We start from the raw sequence: 17,476 nt of genomic DNA on the forward strand, positions 1-17,476 counted from the left end.
TGCTGTGATTGCTATGCTTGATGATGCCGATCTGATTGCTCGGCACTTTTAAGCGCAATCTGCAGACACTCTTTTGCTCTCTTTTGATCACCTCGGATGACCGCTATCCCACCTTTAGTGGGGATCTTGATGGTGAGGTGATAAGTAGAGCAAACGGCCCGAACTGCGTTGAGCCAGTCTCTTCCCAAGATGATGTTGTACGGGGACCGAGCTTTTACCACAAAGAACTCGATCATCGTACTGGAGCTTGTAGGCGCTTTTCCCACCGTGATCGGAAGGCTGATAATACCTTCAGGGCGGGTGTCCTCCTGGGCGAAACTTTTCAGAGGAAGTGGAGCCGGACTGAGCCGAGCTGGATCCACTTCTAGTTTATCGAAACATTCTTTAAAAAGAATGCTGACTGACGCTCCGGTATCCACAAACACTCTGTGGATCAGTTTGTTTGCCACTCCGGCTTGGATGACAATAGCGTCTTGATGAGGAGAGATGGCCGGGACGGGATCTGCATCTGAAAATGTAATCACTTCGTCCTGCTTCAGCCTTTTATGCGTTGGCTCCTCTCGATTGAAGCCTCTGCGCTCTGACTTCAGGGACGATTTAGTCTTCCCGGCAGGGAGAGCATCAATAGTCAGGATTACTCCATCATATTGCAGCTCGTCATCGTCTTCGGGGTCCTGTTGCTTTTTCGGATCCTGAGGAGCGCAGTTCGCACCTCTCTGCTTTTTGTTCTTTTTCGGCTGCTTGCTTTGGTATTTTTTTAACGTCCCTGCTTTCACAAGAGCATCAATACCTGCAGCCAAATGTCGGCACTCCTCGGTATCGTGACCGTGGTCTTGATGGAAGAAGCAATATTGATCCTGAGGTCGACGCGCGGCCGATTTCGTCATCCGCTTTGGTTTTTCGAACATATCGGAATGCAGTTCGAAAATTTCCGCTCTCGACTTGTTCAATGGTACGAACTGAGCGGGCGGCTTCTCAGGATTGAGACGTGGCCCCAATCGGTCTTGCACCGGAGTCCTTTGAATCCTTTCAAAAGGAGTTCGGCGAGGATGTCCCTGATCGCCAAAAGGAGTTCGGCGAGGATGTCCCTGATCGCTATGATCGGGCTTCCTCCTGTCTCCTCGGGATGAGCTGTCTAAAGACCGTTTGCGACGGTCTGCCTCATCGGCACGGGAGAACTGGTCCGCAATGTCCCACATCTCTTGAGCTGTTTGCGGACTGCATTCCACGAGCTTTCTGTAGAGAGCTCCGGGCAGGATTCCATTTTGGAATGCCGAAATGACAAGTAGATCATTGAGATCATCTACTTGTAGGCATTCCTTGTGGAATCTCGTCATAAAGTCGCTGATCTTTTCGTCGCGACCTTGACGTATAGAAAGCAGCTGAGCCGAAGTGATTCGGGCTTCCGCTTTCTGAAAGAACCTCCTGTGGAAAGCATCCATTAGATCTCGGTAAGATCTAATGCTGCCTTGGGGGAGGCTATCGAACCACCTTCTTGCGTTCCCGATAAGCAGCTCGGGAAACAGCTTGCACATATGGACCTCATTGAGACCCTGGTTCGCCATGTTATACTGATAGCGTCCCAGGAAGTCATGAGGATTCACTAACCCGTCATAAGTCATCGACGGAGTTCGGTAGTTCTGTGGCAAGGGAGTTCGGGTGATATCGTCCGAGAACGGAGTCTTCAATGCTCCGTACATGGCGAACCCGACATCTCTTCGGTATGGAGGAGATGGAGTTCTCCTGTGATTCCGGTACCGAGGAGGAACATGAACATGTCGGGGTTGAGGATTCTTCTTCCTGGAAGACACGGCACTACTGCGGTAGTGACTTTCATGTCTGGATGAGGAGGGAGAATCCACCGTTTTCGTCTCCGGCTTTTGGCCCTTTTGCAGGAAAATTAAGAACTCTTCCTGCTTCTCGGCCAAAAACAACTTGACAGCCTCGTTCAAATCGGGCTGCTGGGAAGACTCGGTGCGATGAGTCTTTGAGCGGCTTGTTCCTTCTCCGTGAGAACTGGAAGTAGATTTCTCCTGAGGCTGTTTTCCAGACCTGCGGGCTGGACTAGCTTCCTCATGGTTATCACGAACGGTATTATGGGTGTTACGTGATCTGGTATGCATTTTTTTTTTGGGGTGGAAAAAGGGTCAAAAATTCGCTTTATCACAAATTTGGTTCTCTGCTTCCCACAGACGGCGCCAGTGATGGTTGGGCGAATTTTTGATGGTAATAAATGCAGGTAAAAAATATAGATCACGACACAAGGAATTACGTGGTTCGATTTACTGAGGTAAATCTACGTCCACGGGAAGAAAGGAGGGCAAGATTGTATTGCTTGATCTGGTTTACAGCTTACAAATACAGACTTGCTATATGATATTTGATGTCTAGAGAGCTTTTTTCTCTTAGTCTATCTGATCTAAGTTCTATTTATACATTGAACTAAGATCGTGGCTTGCATCACCACTAACTAGGTCGTGGATGTCGTGGAGGTCATGAGATCCTGCATGGGTCCACTATCTCTTTGTTTGGTCCGCTATCCTGCATGAGATCCTGCATGAGTTGACACCACTAAATAGATCGTGTAGTGGAGGTCGTGGAGGTTCTGCATGAGTCCACTATCTCCCAGTTCGGTCGAATACTGAGACCGAACTGCTGAACTATTGCCGAGCAGCTTTTGCCGATCTGAGAGTAGAGCTTGATTGGTCGGCTTTTACCGAGCTGTAGGCTGGGGCCGAACTCTTTGGTAATGCCGAACTGATACTCTTCCTTGGGCTTTGGGCTGATGGGCCGTCACTGCTATTGGGCTTGTTTAGTACGTACCCCATCAAGTAGCTTTAAATCCTTGGGACAACTGTCTCACTATTTGATATGTCTACAAATAAACACATGGATTACTATGATATCCTTAGTAATTACCAATAATAATAATAATAATAATAATTTTAGTGTAGATTTCGGTGTTCCTCTGGAAATGATATATACGTGTTGTATTAAATTTGAAGATAAAATAGATATTAATTTTGGATTGATTACGATTTACGACCCTTCGAAGTTCGACCAACTTGTAAACATTCTAGTTGTGGAGTAGTATATATAGCGTACAAAAAAGCAAAAATAGCTTGATGTTTAAGCATGGATGGAAAATATTAGTAGTAGTACTACTTTAACTTTTTTATAGAATTACAAAATAAAACAGAATATACCATGTTACATTTTTATTGACTTTGGGGTCGGTTTGCTTGGTTTTGTTCTAATTAATTTTTGGGCTTTGATTTTGCAATATTTTGCTTAACTTTGGTGGTGATTTTGATTATTTTGCGGCAGTCTTACTTGTTTTAGAATTTCCAAGTTGAGTGTTTTTTATATAAAATTCATTTTTCATATATTAATAAAATACTAGCAATCAACATTTACATATCTAAAGAAGTGTAAGTATTAAATAGCAGATAACCTTAACTGAAATTATACAAATTCACTCATTAGGATTTCAAAATTTATATGTTTTACTTTTGGACATAAACTTAATTATTTTTACTTATACAAAGAGTCAAAAAGAAATAAAAACCAGTAGAAAAAAGAAACTTTAACAGTCAACTAATCCAGATCTAGTGTATTTATTTTGAGGGGGCATCTTACATTAATTGAGCAATAAAAATTAGATTAAGCTAATAAAATGCTAACCCTAAATTTATTTTGTGCTAACTTAAGTAATTAATTAATTAATTATGTTGTGGGCACCCACACCTGCAATATATGAGAATCTTGGGGCACAATAATAATTATTCCATATGTTGGTTGAAGTTGGGACAATGGATCCCCCGTGGTAGGGATTAATCATCCCACTTATTGCTTTCGATTATCTTATTAATCTTCTTAATTAAAATTTATTTGTAACATTGTACTTGTAACAATTTGTTTATTTTGTGCACTATGAGAAATGAGAAAATGGACCTCACCACCTCCTCTTATTTTTCAGCATCCAAACGCGGTTTTTGGGTACCATTTCAATTATTAACTCAATTGGGTCAACTTTATTATTCTTCAAATAATTATTTTTCATTGACAGAAGACTATAAATGAAATGGGGGAATAGCTCAAATTTAAAAACTGGAATCAGAACTCATTAATATATTTGCAACTTTCGATACTTGGTTATTTGAGGACTAACCGTGACATCCAAGAGACTCAAATAAATAAATAATATTGCCAAATAAATTAAAATCTTTACAATATGCTAAACATAACATAAAAAATTAATACTCCCTCCTATCCTAAAAGTAGGAACTTTGGAAAAGGCACGAGGTTTAATGCAAAATTGGTAATGTAAGAGAGATGAAGAAAAAAATGAGTAAAGTAGATAGGAAGAGAAAAAATGATGAAATTATTGTTAGTGGATTGTAGGGTTTCTACTTTTAGAAAAACGGACCAAAAAAGAAAGAATAGTAAAAGAAAAGATGGGCTCAAAACTACACCAGCCGGAAATCGAACCAGGGTATGTACTGGGTGCTTATATATATAAAATACTTAAGTTATTATTCACTTATAAATGTTAGATAGTGTTACATTAGAAAAGAAACTCTAGTGGAACTTATCCTTCTCTAGTGGACCATGGCCGACAATCGTCAAGGCCACAAGTCCATCTATAATATTTATAACTTTTCTCATTCATTTTTTATCTTAAATTTCATTACAATTTCTTTATTTTTCATCCATTGATATTATAATCCCTTTACATGTAACTATTTAAAATTCATGGATCCCATGAAGAAAATGAGAATTCATCTGATAATAGTGCTAACAATCAATCCATTGACGGTTCATCCAGCACAGAGGACGTCATTTTTAGCTCACATGGAGTTCAACCGAGCGAAGCAACAATACATCAAAATTCAGGGAGCATCTCCGCCAACACCTCGTGTACTAAGGATGACCGTGCAGAGCGATGAAACAGCATAACATAATCGTTAAGGATGAAGGGCATTTGACGACAAAGCCGACTCGACATCCACCAGACCACCATCCCCCAAACCCATCACATGGTGCATCAGATAAATGAGTCCAAAAAAAAGGATCATGGCCCATCAAAAGGAAATGACGTATACCTAACAAATAAAATAAAATAATGAGCCCAATCAATTTTGTTAACATGGCCCATTAATCCAATGTAAAAAACAGCAATAAATAAATAAAAACAAAAATAGCAAACAAAAGCGAAATAACAGAAAAACAGAACCCTGAACCCTCACCGCCACTTCCTCCGTACTTCAACTTCTCGGCCATGGCGGCGCTACCGGCCAATGAGATATCTGCGTCGGGACGGACCTCGGTAAAGCTGAACCTTACATCCCTGCAATCCATAATGAAAGTCGATCCCGAAGGATATAGGTCGGAGCTTTCGCTTGTTTACGATCAATTTAAATCGTCCCTCGACCTATTTCAGCAGCAAGCCGCCTTGAATTACACCTCTATTAGTGGAATCTCCGCCGATACCACCGTGGCCAAGGACTTAGGCGACAGGGCAATGTTTTTGGCCCATGTTACGCCGTTTTACCCCAAGGAATTGGCCCAATTCCCGACTGAATTGGTCCAATTGCTGGAATCCTCGGCCAAGAGCCTTCTCTCCGGTCTGCGGGTGCAAGTGACGAAAGCATTGATACTTTTGGTCAATCGAAAGGTAACTCTTTTCTCCGTTTGATGGATCATTTTTCGGTATTGTTAATTAATTGATATTATTAGGATTCAGGAGTGAAATATAAATGCCGTATTGTGCTATTTTCCACGCTATTTTGCCACAATTTTGCAAAAAGTAAAATGAAATATGGTGGCATAGAAATGTGTTTTTTTAAATCATGGAGTGCGGTTAAGTTTAACTGGATATGGTATTATGATCAATTTTTCTACTAAGTGTGTATTCCTAGGCAGAATGAACACTCTCTAAGTTCTTGGTGTCGATTGCTTGTATTCCAGATCATAGATATTGCTGAGACACTAGAAGTATTCATGGAGCTCCAGACACTGGGGGACAAAGCGATACAAAAACTGGCATTTTCCCACGTTATTCAAAGCATTAGGCACATGAATCAGAAACATAAGAACGATCCGAAGAATAAGGCACTCCAGAACATTTTGTTCGGAATGCTGCAGGTATAGTGTTTACATGATATGTTTCTCTCACCTTTGTTTTTAAAGTTTTTGAAGTGATGTTAATGATTTTTGTGGAAATCAGCGAGAGGAAGAAGCAATAGCTAAGCGAGCGCTAATTACCCTGTGTGATCTCCATCGGAGGAAAGTTTGGTGTGATGATAGGACAGCAAATGCTATATGTACGGCATGTTTTCATCCGTCGACAAGGTTGTAGCTGTCCAGTTATTTTTTGTGCTGCTTTATAAGTTCTGGCTAATCTGGTTGATATCTGATTGTCTCTATATATAATTTAACCTTGCAGGATCATGATTTCTGCCTTGTCGTTTCTTCTTGATTTTGAGAAGATTGAAGATGATGATAGTGATGATTCTGACAGCGAAGATGACCAAGCAACCCCACAGCCTCAAGTAGTACTGAATAAAGAAGCTATGTACAAGGTTTGTTTCATTCTTTTAACTTGTTGTCTGCTTTTGCTTCAAATGATTATATAAACTGACTGTGACAATAACATAATAGCTTAGTAATACATTTATATAAACTTGAGCTATGTTCTCCTTCAATTTCTTTTTTCAACAATTAATTTTTTTGAGACATTCTTGATATGTACCATTTCCTATTTCTGTATGCATACCAAATGTTTATGTATTACTTTGACCAATTTAGGCAAACCATAAAGGCACAAAAGCAAGCAAAAAGAAGAAGAAGGCAAAACTGGAGCGTGTTGCACGAAGTATGAAGAAGCAGCAGCGTTTATCATCCGAGAAAAGTAACACAAACCACGCCTCACCACTAAACCATTTGATAGATGCACAGGTTTGCTTTATAATTTCACTCTCTCTTCTCTAATAGTAGGCACAAGGGGAGTTGGGCTCTCATTAAAATTTGTCCACAGGGTTTTTCCGAGAAGCTATTTTCTCGACTGCAGTCTAGCACCCAAGAAAGGTTTGAGGTACTTCATTTACATACTTTAACATGATGGGGTGATGGCTGGACTGGAATATATATGCTTTAATGATGTGGTAAAATATTTTGTTTGTCTTCTCATAGGTTAAAATGATGATGCTTAAAGTAATTGCACGAACTGTTGGCCTTCACCACCTGATCTTGTTGAACTTCTATTCGTATCTTCAAAAATACGTCCAGGTATGCTTATCCATTACTAACATGAGGAGGGTATTCATCCTGATATTAACCAAGTCCGCTTGTATTCACTGTAGCCACATCAACGAGATGTTACAACTCTACTTGCAGCAGCTGTTCAAGCCTGCCACGAAATGGTAACTTCAAGTTTTATTACCCGAATTTATGTGTTCTGTTCTTGATTCCTGAGCTTATCTTAGTTACTGGATAGTGTTCTCATTGATAAATTTTGGATTCTTTCTACTAGGTACCACCAGATGCAGTTGAACCATTGTTTAAGCAAATAGTAAACCAATTTGTACATGATCGATCACGACCTGAGGTACCATTGTTCTTTATTAAGAGAAACCTCTAATTCATTGCATCTTGAGTATCTTAAAATTTCATCTCTCCTTTTTCCAGGCCATCACTGTCGGGTTGAATGTAGTTCGCGAAATATGTCTTCGCATGCCTTTGGTAAGTTCAGAATAGTTTTGGAGTATGTTACCGACCTGCTTTTTTCTTCTCAGTTGCAGAGAGTCAGAGACTGACTATGCATTTTGCTCCTATTTCCAGTTGATGACTGAAGAACTGCTCCAAGACCTTGTCTTATATAGGAAGTCTCATGAGAAAGCAGTTTCTGCTTCTGCTCGATCACTTCTTACACTATTTAGAGAGGTACATATCTCTCCCTCCACACCTTTTGATTGTCTTTACTCAAGTAAGCACCTTTTTTGAAAATTGTGCTGTGTAGATATGTATTTCATAGAATCTGAAATCTTGGTTTGTAGGTTTGCCCATCATTGTTAGTCAAGAAGGATAGAGGGAGGCCCACTGAACTTAAAGCTAAACCTAAGGCATTTGGTGAAGTGCATGTTGAGAGCAATATCCCAGGTGTTGAGCTATTGGAAGAAGAAGATCAAGGGAATAGTGATGAGGACATTGATGGGGATGATAGTCCTGATGAGGACATTGATGGGGATGATAGTCAAGGAGATGATTCTGTTGATCTTGTTGAAGAGGATGGAATAGGAGAAAGTGATGGCGGGGGCTCCATTGGCTCGGATGATGAATTGGATGATGGCAGTGATGATAGTGGCGAAAATGATGAAGTCTCTGGTGGAGATGATATTGATTACAGTGTTGACGGTGCTAGTGAAATCGGTGATGAAGAGAGTGAAGATGATGATTTACTGGAAATCAATAATAGTATTGGGAAGGATGCTGATGTTGATAGCAATAAACTGAAACAGAAGAAACGGAAGTTCTCTGATTTTGAGGGCCAGTTGAATGCTGCCAATAATAGTCTTCGTGCTTTAAAGAAATTAGCAGGAACTACTGAGAACGTCGCTTCATCCTCAAATTATGGAATTCTTTCTAACGAGGACTTCCAAAGAATCAGAGAGCTGAAGGTTTGTGCTTTTTACTCCTGAGTGAAGGACGCGTTGGCCATTGACCACTTTTTTTCTTGGCTAGTATCGCAAAGGGTCGTGTGTTTCTATATGAACGTAACATGTCACTGGCTTTGATAATAGGCTAAGAAGGATGCAAGGACTGCTTTGACACAACATGGATTCAAGCTTCCTACCTCAGACCAACTTAGCCTCAAGAGAGTAGATGCTGCAACACTCGAGGTGAGCTCTCCTATTTAGTAGTTTCCTTACCGTCATATCAATCACACGCAACATGATATTTGCTTCAAGTACCCGATAAATACAAGGAGAATCTGACGAAAAATGACACAGTTCATTACTGTATTCAAGTTGGAGCTTTATATTCTTGTTTCCTTATCAATTCTCAGTTAGTCTTCTTTAGATAGTAAAAATCTAATGCATTTGCTAATGTGCATCAGGCAAACATAAAGAGGAAGTTAACAAAGGAACAAAAATTGGCATTGATCAGAGAAGGAAGGGAAGACAGAGGGAAATATCAAGCCCGCAGCTCTCTAAAGAAGAAAAAGGTATGTTATGTTACCGATGCTATAAGAACTTTATTATTAGATAGACCTTTTGTTTCCACATTCGTAAGCAAGATTTGCAACTATCCTCATTTTTACTCTTGTAGGGCAGAATTAGTATCTGTCTCGATTGATTTATGTGAATAATAAAGTCGCAATATGGCATTGCTTTTATGATTATATACTGGTCTAGTGTTTTTATACATATCGTTGCTGGACAGACTGGTGGTTTAAGCAATCGGGAAAAGGAGCACAAAAAGATCATGCCTGATGCCGCAAGAAAAGCCAGGATATCAAGATCTCGCCAACAGAAGAAGACAAAACAAAAACATTCGGATAAACAATTCCGTGGAAGGAAAGCATGGAAATGATCTGTGGTCTTGGTAATCTTGGTTTGTGTTTCATGCATTACATCTTCTTCTGAATCTAGATCATAGCGTACCCAACGTTTATCAATTAATCTTAGAGAATATCTGGAGATGAGTGTCGTGCACAGCCCACAAATTCACTCCTCTCACAACCCTCATTGATGATCTAATTAGATTCTTTTTTTCCTAATTTCTTTTAGGACTTGTGTGTTGCATTGCTACCGTGCCGGACGAATTTTGGCCAGGAAAAACTAAAAGTCAAGATCATAGAATTTGGCTTGAAGCCATCTTTATTCTTCATGGAAGAGCATGAAGTCCACACAGTGAGAGCAGCTACATAAGTTGAATATCTAACTTGCCTTCCCTTCAAAGTTTTGTTAGCTCTGTTGAGTTTTTTTAGGATTGAATTTCGAGCTTTAGAGTAATGAATTTTATTGTTCATTTTAAATTATATAAGTGGGTTGTTTTGGAATCAGAAAGTGGTTTATGAATATTTGCAAGTGTTTCAATACTGAAAAAGTGTTTTATGACAATTGGGTCTTAATTGGCAAGTTTTCAAAATTGAGTAAAAAAACCAAAAATTAGTTGTTCAATTGCAATAGACCCATAATTATATTTGATTGAGTGCAGAATAAAGTTAAGTGATACTAACAAGTAATCATAGTATTTTATTATGCATGATTCGACACTTGTTGCCATTCAATCAAATCCAGAAATTGTTGTACTACTAGTAAATTCTACATTTTGAATAAATAACTAACAAGAATAGATGCTCAAATCAGCATAATCTTTTTTTTATTAACTTTTCCTAATCAACCAACTTTTCTAGATTCCAAAAGTATAATTTCGTCGTAAGGATCCCATGTAATGTGTATGAAATTGTGTGGTGAAAACTTTAATTTCACTAAACAGGTGGGACTTGTATGCAAAAGAAAATTTGTACATTAAGACACACGTGTATCCATAGGGAGAGACTCAAATTAAATCTATATATATATGCTGCTAATTAAAACCCTTAACAACATATCTAACTAGTGCATAAATAGTACACAGTCTAAAGACCAGTAATAAAAAGATAGTAGTAGTATATTAATTTAACTAATTAATGATCTCAACCACTTCAAATATTTTAGTAACTATAGGGTTAGTAAATAGCCAAAAAGTCCTCTTGGCCTAATTATAAGCCTATAAAGTGACTCTTATAAATAGTCTTAATGAACCCTAATCATGCATTTATTTGAATTTAAATGCCTACAATTTCATTTAGCTAACCACGCTCTACTTTATTTTTATTAGCAAATAAACTACTAGTGCTTAGTAATTTTCTGTTAATATTTTCTATTTAACATTAATACTCTTATATACTTGAATTACTTTTTATTTTAAATAATTATAAATCATCGTGTTATAACCATAGAACAAAAATTTTTATGACTTGATATTAATTAGAAAATGTTAAAAATCCGCGTATTTATAGTAGTAAAACACTTAAGAGCATCCACAATAGGGACGGATGTCCCGACGGACACCCCAAAAACACCTCCTGCCACGTTATAAGGACATCCCACAGCACTGTCACGTCATAAGGACATCTCACTGCACAATAGCGGACATCCCAAGGACATCCCGACGGACAAGAACAATAATAAAAATTCTCAAATTCACCAAATTAAACAATTTATGGAATTAAAATTTCGACACAAATACGGACGGAGAAAGTGCAATAATAATTTCATTAAATAAAAAAAATAAAATAGTACAATTTTAAAAAACAATGATTTAAACAAATTATATTATAAATATCAACGTGCACCCCTACCGATAGAAACGTAGAATGAGAAGAGAAACTCGTTAATACAAGTGATGTGAATGAAATGAAGTTTAACGAGCCGTATATATAGAGTTTTAAAAAAATCGGAAATTGGGTCGTCCGTCGTGTCACCGCAATAGCGGACGTCATGACGGACGTCCCCGCACACCCGCGGATGACCTCTCGCCCGCCGCCGACGTCCGCATCCGCCTCAAACGACGCAATAGCGGACGTCTCGCACGGACGATCGGCACGCTGGTCCTACGTCCGCTGGGACATCCGCTATTGCGGATGCTCTTACGAGAATCTCTTCATTTGTTCGGTGATGATTCGCACCCCCAATCTGTTGGACGGATGACCAGGATACGAACTCCCACAAACTATACATGAACCCCTTTTACTTAGATGTAATTACATTTTTAGCCCCAAATCTCTTTAGCGAAAGAATCCCACCAATCTCTTTAGCCCCACTCTGTTGGACTTCTCCTTTTCCCTCTAGACAGAGAGAGAGAGAGGCGAAGGTCAGATCTCCTCGCTATTGAATCTCCTTGCTTCTGCTCAGTTAACGCGGCACCTTGTAATTGCTCAGCTTTGTCTTCTCTTCCCTCTTCTCTGCTGCTAGTTTTTTTTATACAATTATGCGTCCATTTCTATCGTAGCAGTGCAGCGTAGTTGTTGCTGAATCCTTTAGATACTTGTTGTGAAGTTATGCATATGTTCCTCGCCATTATTCTATTTTTTTTTCAAATGAATTTGGGTTTAAGTCGCGAAGATTTGTCATTTGGCAGTTTTAATTTATGATTCGCTGTATATATACATATCTGTCGTGGAGTGGCTCCAGTGTTTCTAGCAATTTGAATGATTGAATTCTGCGATTGTATGAAATATGTAGATTGTAGAGGCATGATGAAGATATGTTAAGCTTCAAAAAGGTTTTGAAATGTTTTGGTGGTGCATTTATTGCAGGAGCTTCTGTCTTGTTATTGGTGTATTATAATCCGGAATTCTGTTTCTGGCTGTTGAAATGTGTTTATTATGACAGTGTTTGTTATGAAAGTTTGCTTCTGTCAATTTTGGTTGTGTAAATAGGACTGGGAGGTTTAGAATCGGGACGAGTGATTGGAAAAGTTTGCACACTATGCTTCGTTTACTTTGGAGTTTGGACATTCTGGGGAGATTGCTTTGGAGAATTTGTCATGATTGTAAGATTGGAGAATTGTAGATAGAAGATGTGCTAGCAGAAATATGATAGATGCATTTTGGGGAACTCTCCACGTATTGTTTATTTTGGCTTTAGAATTTTTAGATGTTATTGATGAGTGGCTAGCAAGATAAAGTTATGGATCCTAAAAATATTAAAAGCAAAGAAGTTTTTGCTGCTGATTAAGGGATTAAACATAATCACTGAGACGAAATTTATGTATTATTTTCCTTAATCTGTTGAGAAGCTTCTGGACTTTTGGGTTGGTATTGATTGTACAATGATGAGGACTTTGTTTTGGTTATTCCAGCTACTTGGAGATTCAAGTGGGAGTTAACATCCAAATTCCCAATGCTAGCTCTCAGTTCTTAAGACTTGTGATTCTAAAGGAATATATTTGTAGTGGTATACATAGAAACAATGGACAGGGATAATGGTTCTGGTGGCCCATCAACACCTAGTGGGCCTACTGCAAGGTTACGCCGGCGGAAAGGCTCAACTGAGGTTCGTCAGGGTTTGTTTTGTTATGTTTTCAATGTCAATATCTGATATTTGGTATTTCCAGCTGAATATGTGATGTTGCTTACTCTTATAATATCCATAATTTGTTTATAAAGTTCACTTTCCATCTCAATGCAGTGTTTATTAAGAAAACCAATCTACTGCCTACTTCTTCATGTGAGAAGAACCTATGTTCAAGCACTTAAATTGCCTCTAGTATTTGTATACTAGCAGTGTCAATCACTGCATGTATGTTGAGATCAAGTGCCCAGTTCCCCCCTGCTTTCTTCTTAAGAAAGGTCCTTAGAGGAATAAACTGTAGCAATAAAGAGTTAAGTAACTAAAATAACTCATAGAAAAACTGTGCATTGCATTCATATTGCATTTATTTTACTTTGCTTGCGTAATCTGCATATATCCTTACGCTATTTTAGCTTTGACTTCTACTAATTGATTTGGAACTGTTTTAAAAAGTCTCTTAATTTCCTTTTATATTACAACTCCAGGTCGCTCCAGAAGTTGAAACAAACGGCGATCGTTTACTTTTCAATGACCGTAACAAGTACAAGTCAATGTTAATCCGGACATATTCAACTGTCTGGATGATTGGAGGATTTGTCTCGATAATATACTTGGGTCACCTTTATATATGGGCTATGGTAGTGGTTATTCAAATATTTATGGCTAAGGAGCTGTTCAATTTGCTTAGGAAGGCACATGAAGACCGGCAACTCCCTGGTTTTAGGCTCTTAAATTGGTGAGTACTGTAGCCTTTTTGCCAACTCTCCCATATTTATGTTAATGGCACTCTCTTTTATGGACTTCAGATTTCATGAGTCCTGAATGCTGAGCTTGTTCCATCTTGTTAATATGCTTAGAATTTATAATGCTGCTTGCATAGTTATTACATGGTGGCATCAACACCATAACTTTGGATTGACTGACTGAGCTTCTTTGGTCTCATTAATCCTGATCTCCTTATGTTTCTCTCTCTTTGTTTTCTTGTTGTCTCTATCTTTGTCTTACATGACGTCACTTCATACCTTCAGGCACTTCTTCTTCACAGTCATGCTTTTCGTATACGGTCGAATTCTCAGTCAAAGGCTTGTCAATACTGTGACTATGGACAAATTCTTGTATAAGCTGGTGGGCAGACTTATAAAATATCATATGGTGACCTGTTATTTCTTGTATATCGCAGGTTGGTATATTAGTTGATACTACATTTTTCTTCTGTTATTGTTTTTGTATGCATCAGTATGCTGTATTTAACTATTAATTTTCCCTTTTCAGTTTGTTGTATGTCTGTTCATGGATTCCCCTTCATGCTCTATATTTAAACTTTTTTGTGTGATGGACTAATGATGTACTCTACACTCTACGATTTGTATGGCTTCCAGTATACGTGCTTGTATGTATATTTTCTTTTAGGTGGAGTAAGATGTCCTATACATATTTGAACAAGAAACTGAGTATACCCTCTTTTTATCTGTTCAGGTTTTATGTGGTTCATCCTTACATTGAAAAAGAAGATGTACAAGTATCAATTTAGCCAATATGCTTGGACACACATGATTTTGATTGTGGTGTTTACACAATCAGCATTTACAGTGGCTAATATTTTTGAAGGAATATTCTGGTAAGACAACTTTAGTTTTCCTGTTTATTGTAAATTTGCTTCCGTTTCATATCTCCGAAATACTTGTGGTCTTGTAATATTACTTTAATACAATTGCAACTCTGGTCGAGTTAACAACAAATTACTTAGAAGAATAAGTGAAGGACTATTAAACTTCTCGATAAACATACTACTGTGATTCCTTTTATTGTTTTCTTTATGTATCTTGTTGACTTCAACTTCTCTTTCAGTGAAACTAGTCCTACATCATACACTTATCACCTGATTCACATATCATTTACTAAGAAATGAAATGGTGCTTGCTGACTGTATTATATAAAATTTGAACTAGTTCAAACGACCTAAAACAAAATTGACGACAATTTCAGGTTCCTTCTTCCAGCATCACTTATTGTAATCAATGACATTGCTGCTTATATTTTTGGATTCTTCTTCGGGAGAACTCCTTTGATCAAGCTCTCACCAAAGAAAACATGGGAAGGCTTTATTGGAGCGTCTTTTGCTACTATGATCTCTGCCTTTGTGGTGAGTTAGCCATCCATTTATCAATAAAAACCACAAACAATGGACACATCATTTTAGGTAAAGGGTTTTTGGTTTGCTATCAATGTCTATTTTGTTTCTTCAGATCAATATATCATTTCACATTTCCCAAGTCTTCCTGAATGGTGATAAACTACTTATTCAAACGTCTCTTTTCTATCTTCTAGTAAATTCATATTTAAACTAAATAAAGCACAATTATGGATAATCTAGCTTTAATGACTGGCGACTTAGTTCTATAAGTTTTGATGGTAAATTTATTTCTCATTTTTTTTCTACAGCTGGCAAATATAATGGGTCGCTTTCAGTGGTTAACATGCCCAAGAAAGGTAACTGTGGCAATTTCTTAGTTGGAGATTATTATGTCCGGTGGAGCACTCAAACTATCTCTTTGAATTTTATAGGATTTGTCGACTGGTTGGCTAGAATGTGATCCTGGTTCATTGTTTAAGCCTGAATATTATACCGTGCCACAGTGGTTTCCTGAATGGGTAAGCGCTTAAGCTATCATTTTAGCTTCAAGCTTGCATCATCTAATATATTTACTTTTATGAAGATAATTATTGTTTAATACTGTATTAATTTTATCCTTTGATCTGCTTGCCGAATTTTTATCATCTTTGTACTCCAGCTGGTGATTTTCCAGTTTAAAGTTGGCTAATTATGAGCTACAAAACACTTATTGCAGTTTCCATGGAGAGAGATTTCTATTTTACCTGTGCAGTGGCATGCATTATGTCTTGGTCTTTTTGCATCAATTATAGCACCTTTTGGAGGCTTTTTTGCCAGTGGCTTTAAACGGGCTTTCAAGATCAAGGTTCGGAAATCATTTCTTCACCAATCCAAGTTCTGTCACAGTTAGTCTTCTTTTGTTGGAATCTGATGCTGTACATGCTCTTTTGTGATATTCTGGTTTGTACCAGGATTTTGGAGATAGCATTCCTGGACATGGTGGTATCACAGATAGAATGGATTGCCAGGTTGGTTTGAAAAAGTTTGTGATTTTGAACTGCAACTTAATACTTGGAAGGCAATAGATTTTCTGAATGATGTTTGAGTTGGTCTGAACAGTTACCTACATTTGCTTCCAATGCCCGGAACAAATTTCGTAACGACGTCTTTCTTGAGCTACTTGCGATTTTCTGCTTATTAGCACTGACCAATGTGCAGATGGTGATGGCCGTCTTTGCATACATATACCACCAATCGTTCATTGTACCACAAAGCCTGTCAATCGAGATGATCATGGACCAGGTATGTACCTGTAATCATCTACACAGATATGCAAATATTTTCTGCTCACGACTGTAAATTATACTGCTGTTGTAGATTCTAATGAACCTGACGTTTGAGGAGCAGAGAGCTCTGTACACGAAACTCGGGCAGATAATCATGGAAAAGCAGTTCGGAGAATCCTAAATGTCCAAGCCGTTGCTTTCGGTAGCCATGTGTTTTTAGTTCTAGTTTTGATTCTTCTTTTTGTGAAACTCAGTTGCCATGTACATGTCTTGTTTTTTTATTCATTTCTATATTTACTTTGTGATAATGTTGAATTTAGGTGCTGGTATTGTATAGCACTTTGATATTTGATTGATTAATTACGATGCCTTCTAATAGTTAACGTTTCAACAATGTTGGTAATAGAATAAACTAGTATCAACACCCATGTTATGCACGGGCCATACGTTTTTCAAAATAATGAAAATAAATTGTAAATTGGAAAAAAATATAAAATAAAATCATTATGTACACATTAAAAAAATATACAGTAGGTAATCTTTTTAAGGGTAAACTTCCTTTTAGAGTACACCTATTTAACACAAATTTAATAGTACATTATTTTGGTAGAAATACATAATTTATCATGTAGAAGCCAAATATTAAGCTATGTGGGTGGATTCTCCAACACATGACTGTCGTTGTGCACCATATAAGCATAATGTGATAAATATCAACAGCAAAGTTTCCTTCCTTGTGCACATGTCGCAGCATGACCGAGTTAAAATCTTGAAGCATTTTGCTGATTCTCAACATTATGGCTCGACAATTAGTAGAGATTTCAACTACATAACTATCGCTCTCTACTTCCAAAACTTGCACCTCCAATGTTCTAGCCAACTCCAATCCATGAAAAATACACCAAATCTCAGCAAGCAAAATAGGACAAACCCCGGTATTAGCCACAAATCCA

General features: G+C 38.0%; 2 protein-coding genes across 6 annotated transcripts; both read left to right on the forward strand.

Annotated features, from left to right (window-relative positions):
• The first annotated feature begins 5,199 nt into the window (after window positions 1–5,199).
• On the forward strand, window positions 5,200–10,110 carry LOC121774606 (protein SDA1 homolog). Its single transcript, XM_042171467.1, has 16 exons — window positions 5,200–5,677; window positions 5,971–6,147; window positions 6,230–6,354; window positions 6,449–6,584; window positions 6,811–6,960; window positions 7,040–7,096; window positions 7,195–7,290; window positions 7,365–7,424; window positions 7,535–7,609; window positions 7,690–7,743; window positions 7,843–7,944; window positions 8,058–8,678; window positions 8,802–8,900; window positions 9,119–9,226; window positions 9,445–9,606; window positions 9,792–10,110. Exons 1-15 carry the CDS (start codon window positions 5,282–5,284, stop codon window positions 9,592–9,594), a joined length of 2,406 nt encoding a protein of 801 aa, XP_042027401.1. The 5' UTR covers window positions 5,200–5,281; the 3' UTR covers window positions 9,595–9,606; window positions 9,792–10,110.
• Window positions 10,111–11,826: 1,716 nt separating this feature from the next.
• LOC121774607 (phosphatidate cytidylyltransferase 1-like) lies at window positions 11,827–16,914 on the forward strand. 5 transcript variants are annotated; one of them, XM_042171470.1, is made up of 13 exons: window positions 11,875–11,978; window positions 12,368–12,603; window positions 12,913–13,106; window positions 13,610–13,860; window positions 14,153–14,304; window positions 14,601–14,742; window positions 15,111–15,267; window positions 15,567–15,614; window positions 15,690–15,776; window positions 15,974–16,102; window positions 16,209–16,265; window positions 16,357–16,539; window positions 16,615–16,914. In XM_042171470.1, exons 3-13 carry the CDS (start codon window positions 13,023–13,025, stop codon window positions 16,702–16,704), a joined length of 1,380 nt encoding a protein of 459 aa, XP_042027404.1. In that variant the 5' UTR covers window positions 11,875–11,978; window positions 12,368–12,603; window positions 12,913–13,022; the 3' UTR covers window positions 16,705–16,914. The 5 variants fall into 5 exon arrangements, with proteins under 5 accessions (XP_042027403.1, XP_042027402.1, XP_042027405.1 ...); XM_042171469.1 differs by lacking the exon at window positions 12,368–12,603 and having other exon boundaries at window positions 11,827–11,922; XM_042171468.1 differs by lacking the exon at window positions 12,368–12,603 and having other exon boundaries at window positions 11,834–11,978.
• Window positions 16,915–17,476: the final 562 nt, after the last annotated feature.

The sequence above is a fragment of the Salvia splendens genome, chromosome 17 (genome assembly GCF_004379255.2).
Source record: "Salvia splendens isolate huo1 chromosome 17, SspV2, whole genome shotgun sequence".
Lineage (NCBI taxonomy): Eukaryota > Viridiplantae > Streptophyta > Magnoliopsida > Lamiales > Lamiaceae > Salvia > Salvia splendens.